The sequence below is a fragment of the Camarhynchus parvulus genome, chromosome 1 (genome assembly GCF_901933205.1).
Source record: "Camarhynchus parvulus chromosome 1, STF_HiC, whole genome shotgun sequence".
In the NCBI taxonomy this organism is placed as follows: domain Eukaryota; kingdom Metazoa; phylum Chordata; class Aves; order Passeriformes; family Thraupidae; genus Camarhynchus; species Camarhynchus parvulus.
The window spans coordinates 73,506,107-73,526,874 of record NC_044571.1 but is presented as its reverse complement, the minus strand read 5'-3'; the positions used below and the strand labels follow the sequence as shown (position 1 = coordinate 73,526,874).

The 20,768-nt window shown below is 39.6% G+C and overlaps 1 protein-coding gene across 1 annotated transcript; it reads right to left on the bottom strand.

Moving 5' to 3' along the window:
* Window positions 1-5,914: 5,914 nt before the first annotated feature.
* On the bottom strand, window positions 5,915-20,584 carry POGLUT3 (protein O-glucosyltransferase 3). Its single transcript, XM_030955182.1, has 8 exons — window positions 19,981-20,584; window positions 15,039-15,236; window positions 14,383-14,669; window positions 13,395-13,611; window positions 11,862-12,058; window positions 10,681-10,875; window positions 9,590-9,694; window positions 5,915-8,750 (listed from the first exon to the last, which is right to left on the bottom strand). Exons 1-8 carry the CDS (start codon window positions 20,216-20,218, stop codon window positions 8,625-8,627), a joined length of 1,563 nt encoding a protein of 520 aa, XP_030811042.1. The 5' UTR covers window positions 20,219-20,584; the 3' UTR covers window positions 5,915-8,624.
* Window positions 20,585-20,768: the final 184 nt, after the last annotated feature.

Below are 20,768 nucleotides of genomic sequence, written 5' to 3'. Positions count from 1 at the left end.
TAATTTAACATTAAATTAAAATGCAAAGCTAAATCCAGACAAATATTAGTCTGACAATATAGGGAAAATACAAATGTAGGTGCATTATTACACAAATAAGGCAGCTGTAACTATAAATATATGGCATTGTTCCATGGAAAACCAGAGGACCCTGTAATAAGCATTGGTTTAACTGAAAATACAAGGGCTGATTTCCCTGCTGTGAGTGAATGCTTGATCCTGGGTAAGTGCCAGGAAAGCTGTCACGGCTCTCAGACCTTGAGATATCAGCCAAGGGAATAGCTGCTGGCTTCATGACGGGAGCAAGTGCTCCTGGGAAGTGAAACACTACTTTTGTAACTCATGATTGCTTTGCTTTGCTTGCTTTCTTTCCCAAAGGAAAATCTGTCTCAGCAATTAGTGAACTACTGATCCTTCATGAATCAATGATTTTTTTCAAGAAGGGGAAGAGGAGAAATTTTATAGGTTTAGATTCAACTCAATATACAATATTTTGTGTGAAAGGGAGTCTTAGTTTGGTTTTGTTTTGTCTTCTTTTCAGGCAACCTCTTTTAAGCCTTTGAGCACTATCAGAATATATTTATTTAATCAGAAAATGCTTATTTCCCATGCAATTGGTGAGTATGGAAAATTTTAACCATTTATTAACTTGGGATAATGTAGTATAGTGATCCACTTCAAGAAGTCCAAAATTAATAATATGGTTAATTAACACTGTTTTGCAGTAAGAGCCAGACCATTTGAATGGAGAAGCCCCAGGAAATGTCTGATTTTTTTCTTATTAAATTGGGTTACTTAAGTGACCAGTATCATAACATATTTTCTCTTTTTCTATAGAATTAAGAATTTTTCAGGAACAGACCATTTAGTTCTCAGAAATAAGTAGGAGACTACAATCTGATAGGATGCAATTTTCAAGGGCCAATTTGAGTTCAGTGGGTGTTGATGTGGCCTCCATTGCCCTGAAAATGACAGTTCATCATCCACATTCATGGGGCTCTTCGTATCTGGGCAGAGGTTGTTAAAATTTTACTTGATGGTGCAACCATGAGAAATAAATCTAACTGACAAGGAACTAAATTTCATCTCCATAGCTTTGCCAGTTACGCATCTAATTTCTTATTTGCTTTAGGGTTTTAGCTACTCTTGACAAATGATGGAGTGGTTCAAGGGAATTGATTGAGGGGACAAATTGTTAAGCTATCAAGTTCTTAGAAATAGGAATCTGCTTAGCTGGATTTAGATGTCCTGTGTCTTAACCCTAAAGATAAGCAAGTTAATTTTTCACTTGTCTACGAACAGTAGGTGCTTTTCCCTTAATTTTTCCATTGGTTCAGGTAACCTTTAAGACCTTATCTATTGTTACAAATCCAAATGCACTCAGCAAAAACCCAATGCTGTTTATTCTACTGGGACCAGAGTCTGGTGTTTCTATGGGAACATAATTTGTATTCCCCATCAAAAGTGATTTTTTTAATGGCCTCCTTAACAAGATAATCCATCAAGGAACTGGTGACAACTGCACCCAGTAACCTACTTAACAGATCCAGTTTGACAACAATTACACATTATTGCGTGTCATCAAGGCAGGGTGTAACTTGATATTAAATATAGCAAACACATATGACAGTGGACCACAGCTGCCTGAGAAGGTTGAAAGTGGTGACTTCTGAGCAGAAGAATTGTTTGGCTTTGGGGTAATACTGACTTGGGACTGCAATGGAGAAAACATCTACTGCATATGAGGGTAGTCCAGTCATCACCAGATTCAAGTAAAGGCTTGAGTTTTTGGATGGTACTCAGAGCTGTGTGCTCATGAAGGACTTCCTGAAGAGTTTATTTCATTAGATTCATAGGATAGGCATATGATGGTAGAGGAGACCTAGAGGAGACCTCATTCAAGTTGGCATCTTAAGTGAACACGCTGCCTATTCTGAGTTGATCGGTTCAAGTTTTACAGGGAAAAGACAATTTTCCCATGTCTCTCTCCATTTTGAAATTAAAAAATCGATTGATAGTGTGTGTTTCTGTGACTGGAATGGAACTGCAATGAGAGAAATATTTCATATATATATAATGCATATACCTTGCAAAAGAGTAAAGCAATAGCTATTAATGGTTCCAGTGAACAATTCACTATACAAATAGTATTATTAATGTTCAGTAAAAAGTCACAGTTTTTCTGTATTTTTGGGAATATTTTGACTTGAGACAACATTTTATCCCAGGGAAATTTGCCATCCCACAGGTAAATCAGAATTTGGAAACTACTTCACAAGAAATACTGAAAATGATTCTGCATCTTATCAATGTACTACCTTTATTTAAATATTGCCAAATATTTACAACTGTTAGAAAGTCATAATCTAAATGATCTCTATCAGACAGTCATAATCTAAGTGATCTTTAAATGCTTGGTGTTTTTAAAGAGTCAAAAGTTAATTTAGTACCAATCAGGTATTTAAAATTCACACCTACATTTCAGGTTCAGTTACAGGAAGTTCTGGATCAGTCTGACTGTTAGTTACCTTACAGACACAAATAAATCCTTCAGGGAATAGAGGAAATACCAAGGTCTAAATAATATGAAACGGTTGTAGTGTGAAAAGGCATGCTGGAGTTTGTCAGTGAGAGTTAGTCCACATTTAAAGTTCCTTTGTTCCTAAGGCAGAAGAAAGCAGAATTTATTGGCAGAGATGCAGCTTCTATCAGTAACACACATTCCTGACATTTTCTAAATAACCCACCTTGCCAAAAAGCCTAAATAAACTTCAGGACATTTGGCAGAGCGAGCTGAATCTCTTCACTAAAGGATTTTGCTTGAGTGCTTATGTCAGACGTATCTCGTCTTCTTGATTCTTCTGTTTCTTGTGTTTTAGCAAATAAAATCTTATATAATCCAGGCTCTAATTTTCACTGTTTTGAATTATCTAATCTTGGACATCACTATCAGTGTACAGTAACATAGAATAGTTTGTTCCTGAAATATTTCTTCAAATTAATTTTACTTATAAAGTGCTTTGCCTTCACTACAAAGAACATATCAATGTATCTGTAATAGGCATCTTTTTAAAAAAGAGTAACAACTTTTACCTGCAGAGTGGTTTTTGTTTGGTTTGGGATAATAATGTTTCTTTTTTTCATTCATCAAATGAAATGAATTGTGCTGACAAAACTACCTTCTTCCCGAGGTAAAAGCTGATGGTCCTGAGTAAAAAAAAATCATCATTTGGAAGAAAACCCAGTTTTTATTTTAACCTATTTTCAGTGTGAGAGAAGATTTCCATGTAAAAATTAGTAAGATACTCAAATACCTTTCTATTGCAACAGTGAAAAATTTGCTGAGAGCAACATGCAAGATGAAATCAGGTGTTGGACCTGCAGGATATTAATGTGGTAGCAATCATTTTAGTTTATTGTGGGTATCAGCCATGAGATGGCAGATTTCTGCAGCTGGAGTGATGAAACAGTTTGTCTGGGCATTTTGGGAGACAAAGAACAGCTGAAAGTGTGGCTACTGTTGATCCAAAGATAGGCAAAATCATCTGCTAATGGTAAAGGACCTCTTTGAGTCACATAAGCTACAGGGGAAGTTGAGTCTGACAAGTGCATCTTGAATTGATCTTTCAGACAGGTTCCATCCAGGATAATGTACTTTGTGGGTTTTCAGCAGGCAGGTTATCATGTCTCACCTGTCCTGTATGGGTAGGCCCTTCTGGCATTCTGCTGAGCTGACTTGAGTCTCTCCACTCTATATTGCAAACCTGTGGTACAGATGGATCCTGACTGATTTTAGTGTTGGGAGTTGAGAGGGGAATATGTCATGCTCATTCGCCAGTGACCTATGGATTATGCTGACATTTAAACATATGTATAACTTATTAAATACATTAATATTCTCATTGTCTGTTTAAAAACAATTACTTTGATGGTTCATAACTGTATTCACAATATTTTACAATTGTCTCATACCTGTAAAGTATATATGCAGCTTCTTGAAAGAGCAGGTCTTGCACTTTCAGTCCAGGCCTGCAATGCCAAATCAATGTATCTCACTTCTGCCAAATCTTCTGTGTACTGCATGACTAGGATATATTGTGATAATGTATATTAGTAAGGTAAATTATAATATTATACATATTAATATTATAAAAGTACAATTAATATTAATATATAACTTTCTAGCCTTACAAGCCAACACAAAAATATGTGCAAAACTTTGTCAGTATTAGCAAGGGAGACGTAACCACCAATAGTGTCAAAAGTGTCAGCACTTGAAGACACTCAAGAGCTGGGTTCATCCTCCTGCTGTGTGACTAGATAAATGCTTGTTGTGTGACTGAAAAGCAGTTCATAGAATAATGAACATCTGGAGGTCACACAGAACAAGCTTCATCTCCTCGGGGATAGCAGTTTAGGATTCTTTTTCCCTTATCTAACTGGAGTTTCCCATGATGCAGCTAGTGTCTGTTGTTAGGATTTCTGCTGTGTCCCTCTGAGAAGTCTTCTCTCTCTAAGGCTGACCTAACCCTGCTCACTCAGCTTGTCCTCACACCCCATGTGTCCCATTGCCTTTACCACCCTGGTGGTCCATGCTGGGTGTCAATGTATTTCTTGTACAGGGGAGTCCAAAACTGAATACAGGACTCCAGCTGCAGCCTCACAACTGCCAAGCACACCTGCCTTGACCTGCTGGCCACACTCCTGCTAGTTGATCTCCTGCTTATCATTGCTCACATGATGGGACTCACTTAAGGGATGTGCTACAGATCTTTCAAACTACTTCAAACAAACATGCAAATCATTCTTCTCCCCTTATTCTCACAGCAAAACCCAAAATTAGTGCCATAACTGTCTGCAGTATAGATTTTCCTATTAACAACTCAAACAGAAGCATTGTACTCAAAACTCAAGCATTAGTACTCATATAGCTCATTAAAATCCTATAAAACTTCTCACAGACAAGAAGATTCTCACCGTTAAATCCTGTGAACTTAAACAATATTAATATAAAATCTTGCACTTCATCACCTCCCTTACAGAAAAAAATTTTGCAAAACTACAGTGCTAAAGGAGCTGATAATATCATAGGTTTATATAATGCTTCTTTTCCTTATTATAGTTTCTTTGCAAGCTTCTCAGATGTGCTCCAACAGGTGATGTATGTTTTCCCTGTCAGCTCTCCTCCCTAACTAAATAATTTACTTTGTAATGTAGTAAATGTTGGGTGTATGCTTCCCAGCATGGATGCTTGAATCTAACATTCCATCAGACAAGCTTTGATTATAGGGTTTTTAAATTATGGATCTACAAGGCGGGCCTGGCACAATTCTGTCACGAAACCAGCACATTGATCTTGAGGTAAATATAAAAAAATACAGTCTAAAGTATATATGAAACTATATCTCCTTTATGTTCAACAGATCACGATTTACTAGTTCTCATTTCAAGACAAAATTGAGGTTGGGTATTTCCAAATGTGGGTGCCTAAATATATTAGGACATACATACAACATAAAAGCAGTGTTCATTATATGAAGGTCCACTGTTAAGGTTGAAGAAATCTGAAAATAAAGAATCTTAGGTAAGGACTCTGCCTTCCCAACATTTCTGCAAGTCAAACCCCTTCTCTGCAGATTCCTATTTTTGAAAACATTGGCCCAGGGACTATATATTATTATATACTATATACTATTTCAAACAAACAAACCTGCCTCTGTCATCACTGGTAAATCCCTGACAAAAACAGGACAGGTTTTACTCTCTATTTAAAAACTGAAATTACTATAGCAAAATTTAGTACTGTGGTATGGTAGCAGTTTTTCAAAATTAACACCAACAAGAGATTTCTACACCTTTGAACAGTCACTGTTCAATAACTACCACAGAATAATACAAAGTCCAGTCTATGTATGCAACTTAAAATTTCTATTTAATGTATGTATTACACTTTACATGCAAAACCAGGCTTCACTCAATATTTAGCATTTCCTGTAACACATCAGGCTGATGGGTATCATCCTCTCAGCAAAGTCACATAGATCTGACATCTTTTCTGGCCTGGTGGGGCACTTGTTACGATTGTTCTTCATTACAATTTAAATTGCATATAGTAGCACCAATGGAAAGAAGAGAGACTTTGCCTTACCTTCTTTTACCTTTGGAAGAGCTATAGCTATAAACTGAATCAGAGTCTCTCAAATTACTATGGACTTGTAGCAGAAGTTCCACCATCTCTCTCTATTTTTTAATTACAGCAAGAAGATTAGTACAGTCATATTTTTCAGGATATTTCTTGCCTGTGAGCCATAAAAGCATCTGTAAGGCACTCTGTTGACAAACTAGTCTTTGCTTTTGAAGTGACACTTGTTACAAAAACACTTGTTACAAAAGGACATTTTTGGCAGAGAAGAATTAAGAACAGTTTCTTTCCCTTTCTATGAGGGAAGAAAGGAGGGATAAAATATTCACATTTATTTATATTAATAATTAAAATTTTATCTGATTCTTCTTTTAGTTTGAAAGACTTCTGTTTCATGCCAGGCAAGTTTTCCTGCATAGGTATTTCCAAAGAACCATGAAGTATGTGTCATGACTTCCACTATTCTCTCCCATTTTAAAAATTACAAATGAATCACTTTTGGACTCTTGATTTGAAATATGTGGAACACTTTGTTGTTTAACCATCTCTTATTCTTACTTAACTTTGCTCAGCGTACCACCTCCATAAACACTGGTGAATATAAAAAGCACATGGCATAATGGCAAATTTCCCAAAATAAGATCACGTAATACAGTAAAAATGACTGTACACATGGAACAAAAAGAGAGCACATACTCAGTCCTGAGTGTCAGCTTCAGCAATGGAACCCTGTTCCTGAGCTTCGATGTAGAAAATTTTATGTCAGATGAGTTGAACAGATATTTATAGCCTGAAGTTCTAGGACTGGTTTTCATGCCAAATAAAAACATAACCACTATAAATATGAGTGTTAGAACCAGAACAAAGAGGATAATGGGTAGAGCAACATGATACAGGTTTTTTTCTTAACTGGCATAACGTAATAAATGACTGATGGACAGTTGCACTGATCTCTTTAGAAAGACAAAGTTCTTTCCATATTTAGCATACTGCATTTCTTCCTGTTCTAATGCAGAAATTTTATGCAATTTGCAGTGTAGAACCAAGAATGAAGTCTGCATGATGTGTAGTGCACCAAATAAATCAGACAAGTCTACTGTCTTGAAGACATCTCCATTCTTTTTAGTGTAGGGAGAATTCAGTATCCATGGAAGCTTTTATTTGACTGTAGTGAGTCAGGAGCTGCTCAGGCAGGCTGCATTAGCCAAGATGGAAACACAGAAATGGGTGCTTGTGGGCACTGGTCTTGGTATTGGTGTCTCCTTCCAGGACTATTTATGCATTTTGAAGTAGACAAACTTGGACAAAAATCAACAGAGGTATTTGGAGTTGCATCCAGGACTAGGATTCCTCTTCTCCCTCATCCAAAGGCAGACTTTATCACAAAGGTACGACAGATCCTTCTGCCCTTGTGAATTTTGCATTGCTAGCTTCATGGCTGCGCATGAACTTCGGCAGAAGACCTGAAAACCTCTTGCCCAGTCTGGAGCTAAGGCACCCTCTGGAAAAAATGGCCTTGAATTAAACCAAGGAGGACAACCAGCTTCCCAATTGCTTTACATGGACTCTAACCCTAGACTGTTACAAGAGAATTAAACCGAGCTGGTCTAAAACTCTGCTAAATCTAAAACAAATTTCAGATTTCATGTAGTCCAGAATACTGTGGATGGTATTGCTGAACTGAAGATATCAGTGTTTCCCATGGCACGAAATTCCCAAGTCCTTTTGTAGAACTGTGACCACATTTACAGACAGTCACAGGAAGGGAACATGTTTTCAGAGTGGTGACTTGGCACCTAAGGCACTGTGACAGCTAGAGAGTCTGTTTTAAAGCAATATTTAACTCTGGTGATTCACAGCCATGATGCTTATAAACATATTTTTCTAATCTCTCCCCCTGCTCTCCATTTTCCTCTAAAATTGATGAGTGTTATATCATGTTGTCTCTTACCTGTCATAAACCACAAAATAATCTGAAAGCATGACCAGATCTGATATCTGTAAATCTCAAATATTCATTTTCTTTGTCTAGTTCGAAAATTGTTTTGCATACAAGAAACAATCTAATACTGAGGTAAACTTTTTGAAGAAATCATAACACTGTTTCAATGTATCATAAATGCTCCTTTAGAATAACTTGCACTGACTCATGGCAAGATCTTTTGCAGTGACTAGTTCCTCACAAAACTTCGGTAAATAGGTCCCATCTGCAGCAGCTCTGTGCTCTGCTTCCTGATGATGCAGTACATTAAACAAATCCCCCAGACACTCCCCACTGCAGGCTCACTGTCTGTCTGGTGGTGGTCACGGAGCCAAAACTGTGAGAACCAACATTGTAGATCAGAATGAGCAGGAAAAATGGTATGAAAATACAAGAAGAATACATAACTAGCAATGCCGGCTACTGCATAAGAGTCTTAGATTTCACCGCTTAATTTCTATTCCTGCATTTTAAGTGGGTAATTTTCTCCATCCAGTACAGTTACAGATCTTCCCTTAAAGGCTTTTTCCTATGGCAAGTGCACACTGAGTCCCTGTCATCAGGCTGAGGTACAAGTTCCATTCCATCCCGTATTTCAGGTTTGCTGGCTTGGCGTTCGGCATATTTCTGAAATATGTAAACAACATTTAAGAATACTATAAGCACCAACATATAATTCATGAAGTAGAATTCTCCTCCTCCCTTCCACTAGAAGCCTACCTTTATCCAGGCTCCTTATTCCATTGTTCACAGCCTCTGCACAAGGTGTCTTTGTAACACACCTACTAATGGGCTACATTGCCTCTGAAAACCTCCTGTCATGTTTCTGCCTATTATTATGGTAACTTGAATATTTTCATCATCTGTGCCTAACCACTTTATGCAGATAAAGCATAAAAATGTCATTTTTGTACACTGAACAGTTCCATCCTTTGTGTTAACCTGTGGCTGGTGAAGCTGACATCTAACTGCACAGCAGTCCAGGCAAAAGATACTTTCAGAGAGGAGAAGCTTTGTTCACTAGAGATTTGCATTTTCTAAGGAAGAAATGACTACTGGGCCTGCTTCATCCCCTACACTCTACTAGTCACACTTCTGGAACTTCCTTTCCAAATATTCATTGTTTTGTAGTAGAGTAGCTCATGATGTAAGTGTGAGAAGCATGAGGGGAAAAAGAAAACTGGATATACAGATTATCTCCTATGGAGATCTACTGGAAACCAAATACCAAGTGACAATGATAACAGGGCTGATTGGGGAAGGGGGCAAAAAAAATTTCCTGATTCTGTAAAATAACCATTATGCCAGGTAGCTTCTTTAATTAAAAAGCAGGGTTTAGCAAAGTTCTTCACACTGATCTCCTATGAATAAAATGTCTGCTATTGATTTAAGTAAGGACTGAATATGAAGTTTGTAGCATCAGTAGCAGCTGGGGGGACAGTAATAAAGTGATCTATTGTACTCACCTGGAGCACTTTATAATAGTAGCAGTAAAACCTGTGAGGCTGAAGTAATTCTCTTGCCATTAGTTGTCCTTGTTTAGCAATTTTTCTTGCTTCCTCATCATTTTCCTTGAAAATTCAGATAAAACAAATGAATAACAGAGCAACTCGAAGCCTGACAAGCATTAGAAGTTTTATTAAATGGGCTATTAAAATCTGCAAAATTAACTACAATTACTGGTAGATTGCAAAGGCATTATTAAAATTGCAGATTTGTTTAAAAATACTGGATTGCTTTTATTGTCACTACTGCTACCTTAGGGCTATCAATAACAACTTTCATGACTAACTGTACAATTTTGAAAACTCAATTGATTACTGCTCTACCATTTTGTCCAAGTCTCAAGCCTCTTCAAAATCAGTTCTGATATCTCCCAGACCTACTTAGTTTTACAGAGGACAAAACCACGTCTTGTCCTCTCCAATGCAATGGAATACAATGTCTTCTTTTTAAAAATAAGTGCATGAATTCATGTACCTATTCTCAAGCTTTTTAGGTCTATGTTGCAAAGCTTTTAGTACTCTCCTCTGATTCCTTAGGTAGAATTGCAGTACACTCAGAAAATAAACTCTTCCTGTGTTTTTTTAACCTTAACAGCACTTTGACTTAAAGCACAAATGGTGTTTTCTATCACAGAATTGTATCTGTTTGCTTACAGGATCCCAGCCTCGCACTCTGAGCATGTTACAGAGAGCAGCAATTTTTTGTACATTCAAACAGAACATGCAGTAACTTCTGCTCTAGTCAGGGCCTAAAAAAGCTATAGCATTAATTAAGTAGTATCTAGGAATCTGGTTGTTTCTTTCACAATTACCTTAATCAGTATGCTAAGGCTCTGACTCATGAACTCTTCTGCCCATACTTAAAATGAACACTGAAGTACTGCTCTAAATAGAGATGGTTATTTCAAATAAGGCCTTCCCATTTTATACTAACAACAAAATGTACTTCCTTTATTCCAGGATCTCAATAGATATATGTGTAAATAGAAAAGAAGAGACTATTAAGATAAATTTGTTCATCACTTTGAACTTGAATCAATAACGGAACTTACCTTAGCCCATTTTATTTTCTCTAGCAAGTCCTCTAAGTTTCTCTTAACTGGAACATAATGTTTCCAAGGTTTTAATCCAATATAAAAGTGTTCATAGTACTGGGAATCTTGCTTCAATACCAGGCTGTCACCCAGCAAGAGGTATGGAAACCTGTAAGCTGCTACGGTGCCATCTACATTCACTTGGTATTTGTACTACAACATGAAGAGAGAGGAAAAAATGTGAAATGTTTGTATCAGAATGGGAACAATGACTGCCTAAATTATTACTTTAACAGGCAAGAAGTAATCATGTTTATTCATTTTCATCTTCAAACTCGTTTCAGTGTTAAGCATGTGTAGTTTCATGGTCTTCTGGATAATATAATGGAAAACAATTTGTTTTCAACACGAGGTTGACAGTCAAGAACCTTTGTGTCACATGAGCAGCCTGATGGGTATCCTATTGAAATGTCCTGGGATAGAGCAAGGGCTACAGCAGGGAAGGAAATAAAACTAATCTATACTTCAATTCAAACAGAGTAAATTTATTCTGACTTAATATTATTATATAGAATAACCTGAAACATATTATTATATAAAATAAGCTGAAACATAATACTAGAAAGAACCATGAATGTAATGCCTTGGAAGATGTTCTTGGCTGTTACAGCATTTCTGAAATACTGAACTTCAGAACAGAATTTCAATTGCTATATATTTTAATGGCTTTATATAGGATTCTGTCCCCTTTATTTTTTATATCTCTCTTGCAGTAGAATTTGTATGTTAAAGTACAACAAAAACACTCATCTCTTTTTCTAATTTGTTACTATAAAGACTCTTTCAGACATCCATAGTGTACTTGAAACAGCTGTAAGTTGTGTCCATCGTTTTCATATTTACCCCAAATCAAAGAAACCCTGATGGTGAGAAATCCAATTTCTCGGTCTGTTAAAACATAAAAATAAACCAAGATGTCTCTCTAAAGGTCTTTCTTGGCTTTCATTACAAGTGTGTCACACTAGGACATTGATTACAGGTGGTTTATCTACTCTGCATGGACCTGTGCTCCTATAGCAGCATAACTGGTTTGTTTACTGAAAAAAATTAACAAAAGAAGGCTTTGTCTTTTCAGCTGAAATTAATTATTTGAAATAATTAATTTCAAAATTAATCTGAAACTATAATTTTATTACTACCTTAAAGAAGTCAAAGAAGCCCATCAGCTGAGCCTTCCCCAGCTCTTTTTCTTTTTCTCTGAAGAAGAAATATCCAGTTATTCCAGCATCTAGTAGTTCTGGATTTTCCTTGGATAATTTGACAAGATGGAGACGTTCTTCTCGGCTGTCTCGACCTCTGAATAAAGCCCTCTCAGTTTTGTTTTCCCAGAAGGGGCCTATGAGCAGTGAGTGATTAGGCAAAAGCAAACAGCAGTTAAATGTTCAGGATCTGTTCAAGGCAAATAAGGAACTTGGTTTGAACTTGGTATTACTCTTGGAGACATGGTAGGATAGGCATGGTTCCCCACAACCACTTATTAATCACAGGGTTAAAATCCCAATTCTGGTTTGAATTTTGGGATGAGAAACTCATACAAGGAAAATCAGAGAATTGCTTTTCCACTCAACAATTTTGTATTTCAATAACTTCAACTATCTTGAAAGCTACCTAAGGGATTATAATAAAATACATAAGGAAAATGCTAATAATTAAAGCAATTCTCTATCCATAAAGCCTGCCACAAAAACCTAATTTCTTTAGCAAAATCCACCTCTGTTACCCAGCAATTTAGGAGGTCCTTGAAGAACCACTTAATGATGCCTTAAAAAAGAAAATAAATGGCTATGTTGTGTCTTCTAAACACTTAGCAAGACTCTGAAACACTTAATCTCTGCTTACTGCATTAACTATGCCCTTCCTCACCTTTCAGCTGAAAATTCCCTTAAAGGACCTACTAAATGGAGTAGTCTCTTACTGTCTCCTATTTGGAAAAGCAGCTGTACTAAATCAGTAAGCACACAATGCCTCTAACTGATCATTTAGTTGAAATATTTAATTTAAAAACTAATAAAGAAAAGAGGAACTGAGAACTAATTAAAAAGAAGTAACTTTCTACTCCAGTTTTACTCCTTAGGTATTGCTTACGCCATTTGTTTGATCCCTAAGAATTCTTTAATTCCCTGAGGGGGAGGAAGACACTTGTCACTGAAGCTGACTCCTCCTTCAAAGCCAGAAAAGCAATTCAAGAGATCTCACTCAGTGATATTTCTTCATATAGACAACGTTTTCTAATTTGAAAGAGGCTGCAGCATCGTATCAGCTTATTTCTTTCAGGATTCAAATTAAGTTTTTGTAAACAGAACATTGGGCCACAACACAGTCAGGAAAAGGGTTACTATTTGATTAGAAGAAACATATTTGAGCCTTTTACTGAGGAGAAAGACCTTTTAAATACATTTAGTTTTCCTTTGCCAGGTCACAGTAGGCATCTTCTGGATACCTTTAATGTCAAATTCACGTTTATTGCAAACTGGACTTCTTAAATTTTGGTTCTAAATGATACACCTGCTTAGTGGCAGTGTTGAGAAGTGTTTGCAATCTGTAAAGACTAAGCTGCTTGTATTCAGAGATGTCCCAGGGCACTTTTAACTGAAGACTTCAACACATTTGAATGCAATTGCTTCTTTGACGGAAATCACAAACTCCTTTTAAACCCCCAGTCTCTAACTCACCTGTATTTCCTTGAATGGAAAGGAGATCATTGGTGACTCCACGCAGGGTTTCCAGAGTCGAGTGGGTTACATCATACGTTGGCAGGATGATATCTCTGGAATCCACAGAGCCACACCAGGAGATGACAGGGACAGGCCCAGGTGTATCATTAACCTTCCTGCGCTCAACTGGCCAGTCTCCAACATTGAGATAAAACTCCACATCAGGAAGACGAACCTAGATGTGTACCCAAGAAAGGATAATAACACAGAGAAGCTGTCTGTCAGTCTTACATCCATGCCTCAGTTCTCTCATGTCACGCACTTGGTGCACCTACTGGATAGTTCATAGATTTAGCTGTGCTTAGTGCATGAATTCCAAGTTTTTCCCTGCAAAAAAGTTTGAAAGGAACACCCAGAGGCCAGGAAACAGCTCCCAGCTGGGCCTTAGCCCTTGAAGCTTTCCAAGCATTTTCATTACTGCCAATAGCAGCCCCCACACATTACTCCTAACACCCAGAGTTGTCTTGATGGAATGTCAAATCTCACTTCAGGAATTATATGTGTGAAGATACAACAACAATTGCAGTACTGCCATATTTAAATGTGCTTAGCCTGGACAAGAGATGACTGAGATGGGATCTTGTCAATGCTCACAAATGTCTTAAGGGCAGCTGTCAAGAGGATGGGGCCAGACTCTTTCCAATGGTGCTCAGCAACAGGACAAGGGGAGACAAGCATATACTTAAACACAGGAAGTGCCATCTGAATATGAAGGAAAACTTCCTTTCTGTGAGGATGATGGGGCCATGAAACAGATAGGCCATGGAGATTCAAAACCCACCCTGGAGATGATCCTGTGCAACCAGTTCTGGGTGAACCTGCTTCAGCAGGAGAGTGGGACTAGATGTTCTCCAGAGGCCCCTTCCCACCCCAACCACTCTCTGTAGTTCTGTGATATTGCCTTAATAGTCTGACATGATCCCTCTGACATGATCCAAAGCAATACCTTCCTGGCCAGTGACAGGAACATTTCATCGGAGAACATCTTGAAGTCTGTGTACTTCCCTAGCGAGCGCCGGTAGATGTGGTTATCCAGGATAGTGTAATGGACAATAGCACCTCCTGTTTGGCTGAACTTTGCTGGGATTTCCTTAAGCATTCGCTGCAGGTCAATGGTGGGAAATGAAATGAAGTCTTTTGTAATCTGAGGCTCTTGGGATGGACAGGACATCATGTCCTGCCAGACCTCAGGGTCTTCTACAGGACAGTCACAGTATTCATGATAAACTGGTTCTGTGGAAAACAAAGCACCCAGAGTCTGTATTCGTGATTCTACAGCACACATAATTTATACATTACAGTGGCTTGGCATTTTTATACCATGCTTTCTACAGTTTTCCTAGGAAATCATCATTCCTATAGTTTTTGGAATTTTGCAGTGTAACTGAAAAAGCAGCAACATTCTTCTCTTTTCAAGACTTTGCGTTATCAGGGTGAAATTATTTTGCTAAATGAAGGTCCATTTCTGTGAACCTGCCAAGCACACGGGGGATTCAGAACTGTTTGAGCTGTCCACAGCTACCACAGCCCACGTATTGCAGTTTGAAATATACCCTAATTCAGAACTTTGACACATTACATTATAACAAAAAATACCCTTACCTTTCAAAATATAAGGTGATTGAGCCACATGCTGATCACCATAAAGAATCTCAATTTTTAAGCCTTTTGTGACACTTCCATACATCCGATACCGCATAAGGAATGTACCATCATTTCTATCCAAAGGCCGAGGCGTGTAAATTCTGGTGATTTCTTCTGGAGAAAGTGCTTTAATTACCACTTTAAACTGTGTTCTTCCTGGCAAGAGGAAAATAAAACCAGACAAAATCACTTTAAGCTATTAGAATTACATCTAGTAAATAAAGGTAAGGAGCAAACTCCACTGAATTAAGATCACGGAATTTATTTTTCACTACAATTTTTCAATTATACCAAGTTGGTAAAACTAGTTTCCAGTGATGAAATATCATCTTATCAAATATTCTTAGTCATTGCATACTTCTAAATGGAAAACCTGCAGATGTAGATAGAAAGTTAAATATTTGATTATAAGACAGAAGCAAAGGCTAACAGTATTTTGAAGCTAAGATTAGGTTTTATTCTAAGTTTTCAAGTTAGTGCTCTGAGGAACAACAATTTCCTCTAGAGTAAGAAAGACAGGAAACAAAGTTAAAGTAACAGGAGAAAAGAATACTTGCCAGCTTGTGGAAAGGCACTTGCAGCATGCAGGAGTCACATACAAATTGTTCAGCTTTGGGCTGCTGCTGACTGTCTTGCACATTTAAAGTCCCAGCTGCTGAAAAGCAGCAATAAGAGAAAGACAGTAGAGATGTTCCCTGGACATCTGTCTGACCTGTGCTTAAAGATCACCAGCATTTCATCATTAATGCACTAAGATATGGAATAATTTATGGACAATATAAGTATGCATAAACATACATCTGTTATAGTCTTTAGTTCTATCACAAGTGGTCATTGCCAACTTTATTAATAAAAAAAACGGAGGGGGATAAATTATTCATGAAGTATGACAGTCTAAGCACTGTGAATTAAACAAATACAATGAATGCTACCACCAAGTAATATACAGAAATAAATGAAACTGAAAAAATCCAGATAAAATCAAGATGTTACTAAAATCTGAATATGCCCCCACAGCACTAAATGGTTGAGATGTCAAAGATATTTTGCATCCACAGATAAATACACTGATGTGGTAAGTACCAGTCTTTTAATGATTAATCATGTCTTCCTTAGATCACAGGGTCTTGAAATTGGATTCAAGCCAAATACTGTGCAAGAATATTCAGATTAAATGACTCTCCCGAAGGAATGAACATCTCTGCCTCTAAAGGTCACTGCAAGTCACAAACTTGCTTCAAAGTAGCTGACTTCAACCAAGTACCCTCTCTCTATGACTATCACCTAGTATTATTTGTATGAAGAAACATTCAAATCCAGAGTATGTAATGAAGTTCACATAGAAAACTGTTTCCTATTGGTATCACATCTTTGTCTCATTGTACCCATTTTATTAAACAGCATTTTTACTGGGTATAGTGATTTCCCACTGAAGATAATTACGTTTTCAGCTGTCATAAAAATGAGTGAATATTGTGAAATCAGAAGTCAAATATTACTGGATTTTATATCCTCGTCCTGACCTACAGGAAGTAACTCAGTGGGTCTTTTCCCCTGCTGGTTATGTATGTCCTGCTCTAGACATGAGGAGCCCTTGATCTGCCCAAAGGATATGTTAGGTTTAGTTGGTGGCACTTAGACATAGTCATCATTTGATAAGGGAAGTGACTGATAACAAAGCTCTCAGGGAAAAAGCTAACTCCACTGAAAGTGAAGGGGAAGAAAAACGAGACTGAATGTCTCACGTAAGTACAAATAATTCATTGGAGGAAACAGACTTCTTTGTAATTTACAACACTGATTGTGTAATGGGGCCAAAGCCTCCACGGTATACTTAATCATGACAACTTTTTGCTGATTTTTATTTTTTATTTGGATGAAGTTACCATGGTACTTTCACTCCTGTTTTCTGGTTGCTCTCAACCCAAAGGAATTACAAAAGAAAAATGTGTTCTTGATGAATCAGCAGTGCTACTACTTCTCTGTTACCCTGAAAACATGTCTGGGAGAGCATTTTAAGTACAAAATAATTTCCCAGCACTAAAGAGACACTAAAATATAGACACAGTCAAAATAGGATACTTTAAGTAATCCAGATAATGACACCTGCTTTATGCATTTTTTTTCTTCTGTGCAGCTTGCAAAAGAGGTACGCCACGCATGGAGGAACAAGTGATGAAATGCAGGGAAAGAGAGAAAAAGTAACAAGATACTGAATTTAGCAAAATTGCTAGAGAAGAACAAAAAAATCCTAGTCACCCTATTTCTGACATGTGTGCTGAAGAGAAATTAAAAGATCTGAAGATTTTTTTGATTCAACTGTTTTACTGGAATTGTTGCTGGTTACTTTCACAGATGGAAATTACAAAATCTACAGACTCACTAAAGGGACACACAAATTATTAGCCAATACTTTCAGAGAGCTGGATGCAAGAGCATATATCCAGTAACAAACAAATACAGGCCTTGTGTGTGACCATCACAAAAGCCCAGGGATCAAAGACCCAAATGCCCAGACATGAAGGTGAGTGAACTGAAATGTACAACTCTGTTTGGCAGCACTGGAACAAGAGCTGGAAGAAGCATGCTCTGCTCTTTGAAAGCATTTGGTGAAACCTGCAAGAACACCTGGGAGGCCTTGAAAAATATTTATTAGCACAGTATCATCTGAACAACAGATAATCTGAAAAGATGATCAAAGATCATCTGAACAACAGTTAACAGATGATTTTGACAAGGTCAGTAGTATATTAAAGACATGGCTGGCAATTGTTAAACCTAGGATAAAACCCAAGAGAAAAGCAGGATAAGGCTTATCCAAGTAGCCAAAGGAAAAAAATCTATGCAGTTTACACTAAAAGAAAGTTCTGTATTTTCAGCAGGGATTTTCTTAATCATTGAAATAATTTTTTCTAGGGAAAGAATGAATTCTACATCATTTGACATCCTCCTACAAAGGCAGGTCAAACAGTTACAGCCTCTGAGTTGAAATTTCAGGGTAATGAGCAAGGGTGCATATAAATTCTGGTGAACAGACTAGATACTCAGAAAACAATTCTGGATTTAAAATCTAATTGTTATGCTATACAAGTTTTATAATGAATTCCAGTAAGTCCTGATCCACTTGACCAAAATTCTAATGCACACAAAAACCAATTTAAGAGATTTGGACACATTTCACAAAAGTGATGCCTTAACTGTAGCTCTGCTGCTCTGATCACAGTATTCCTGTTTTGCAATGGGGGTAATAATGTCAATTTTTTGCTATGTCAACAGGTATATTTTGAGATGTTTTTAGTTTATGTTGAAGAGTGGTGCCTGAATGAATATTGTTAATTTAATTCTTAATAACATTTAACAGATTTGAACATTTTAAATCATTAGAGAACAGAAGTTTATAGCCAGGGTCTCTACAAATACTTTAAGCAGTGCTCATGCACTGAATATGATCAACTCTACCACTAATTTTTTAAGGATCCTTGGCACCTAAACAATTCTTGGCATGGGACAGCAGCTAGCACAGGCTGAGGCAGCAGCACTTCCCTGCTGGCAGCACTCATGCTCTGTCTTTGACTGGAGGGCACAGAAGGTCACGGGATGAATGGAGATCACTCCATGCCAGATGGCATTGGGACTTGGAAACTTTCCTGGGACACTGAATTTATTAACATAAATACGAACACGCTGTGATCAAAACTAGGTTCTCAGCACCCATGTCCTCCCAGTTTATCTTGGAGGACCTACACTAACTGAGAATCCAACTGAACTTCACACCTTTTCACCTTTTCCAACCTGTTGCTTGAACCCAGGCTTCTCCCTGTGCAGCTGCCATCAGCCCCCACCCCACTGGCAGTGAGCGTGCAGTCACATTCTGGACTGCAATTACAAACCTGCACTGACATCCAGCACCAAGCTGCAACAGCAGATGGAGAAAGCCCAGACCTGAAATATCTGAAGCATCCATGCTCCTGTCAGAGTGAAGACATACCCTGTATAATATATGGCTACTCCTTAACTCTGCAAGCAGCAGCTTTCTAACAAGACATGAAGTGGTCGTGCATACTTGGTAGCTGCCCTCTCCGTACCATCTCTGTGAACAGTAAATAATACACAGCAAATTAAGTAGCTTCCACCCTATGTAAATTAGCAACACAGGACTTCCTCTGGGGCTATCTCAGGGTTATCTTCATTATGGAATCTGTGACACCAAAGTAGTTTTTATTCCAAATTTAAACTATTAATATAGAGTGTGTGAAATTAACTTGCAGCAGCAAACAGCTGACTGGCATCATACCACTGGTCTGCAAGAACAGGCCCAATTCCCACCCTCAGGAGAAGTGTCGTGGGATGGTTTGTGCTTGTGCTGAGTAAACAAAAATGAAAATTACTCCTTAACGGAACAGCAGTAGGATAACAGAGCCCAGAGGGCTCTGCTGACTGAGACAAAAATTTTAAGCAACTGGTGTGTGTGCAGCATTAAAAGTAATTACATTACCACTTCCCAGCAGTGCACTGGGATTTTACTTCCACCAGCTCCAGGAACACTGGTTCTTTCTGAGCTTACGGTTTTTTGCAGTAAATTCCAAACTATTTAGAGCAGACTACTGGTGAGAGCAGAGGAGGCACTGGGCAGCACCAGAAGAAAGGAGGCTCGGACCATGTGCCTCTCTTGCCATCCTGCGTGTCCCGGGCGCTGCGGGACCGGGTGAGGGGGGCAGCGCGGGAGGAGCGATGGCACAGCCACCGCACGGAACGGGGAAAGGAGGGAGGAAGGAAGGAGCAAGGAGGAGGGGAAGAGGGGAAGGGCTGGGCACCTCCAGCCAGGTTCTGCGGCGAAACCGCGACCCGGGGTAGCGTCTACATTCCTGCCCCTGCCCGCCCCGGAGCACACGAACGGTACCTGGCGGGGAGCGGGAGAAGTTGCGTCCGGCGGCGCTGACCGCCTGGATGTAGAAGTACCGCACGGGCACGGTGAGCCCCGCTTCCAGCCCGGGGCCCCACGCCAGGCTCCGCTGGGCGCTGACGGGGTCCGCTGGCTCCGCCGACTCCGCCGGCCGCAGCAGCGGCCCCGCGGCGCCCAGCAGCAGCAGCAGCACCGGCAGCAGCCCGCCGGCCCCCATCGCCCCGCCGGCCCCCATCGCCCTGCGGCCCCCACCGCGCTCGCTCGGAGGGGTCCGGGGCCTCCTCGGGCCCTGCGCGGCCCCCGCCCGCTCCCCGCCCCGCGGGGCGGCCCGACGGCGCCGGGGCCGGGCAGGGCCTGAGTGAGGCGAGCAGAGGGCCGGGCTTTCCCGGGCGGCTGAATCCGCCTTTCCTGGTTCTCCTCCGGGCTGTCCCGCGACGTCCTCAGGGAGGTCGCGGGGTGAGAGCCCAGCCCAGCCCAGCCCGGCCCTGCCCGTGTGCGCCGGGCCGCGCCGGCAGCGGGAGCGAGCCCTGCCCGCGGGGCTCGGGCACAGGAGGGGGTTCGGAGCCACGGGAAATACAGTGCTGTGAGAGTGCTGGAGGGGGGCGGGGAGCGGGCTTGGAGCCGTGCACTTCCCCGGAGCCGCGGGAAATACAGCACTGTGAGAGCGGAGAGCGGGCTCGCAGCCGCTGGTCTGCGGCTGCCTCTCCCGAGGGGTTTTTCTTCCCTGCCTGTGGGCGCTTTGCGGGCCGCGCTGAGGAGCAGGTGATGGGGGGCTGTGTCGCCCC

Coding starts and splice junctions, on each gene's coding strand:
- POGLUT3 (XM_030955182.1), bottom strand. CDS start 20,218: ATGGGGGCCGGCGGGGCGATGGGGGCCGGCGGGCTGCTGCCGGTGCTG. Junction 14,670..15,038: donor ATCACCTTATATTTTGAAAG/GTAAGGGTATTT, acceptor TGTTTTCCACAG/AACCAGTTTATCATGAATAC. Junction 8,751..9,589: donor ACTATTATAAAGTGCTCCAG/GTGAGTACAATA, acceptor TACATATTTCAG/AAATATGCCGAACGCCAAGC.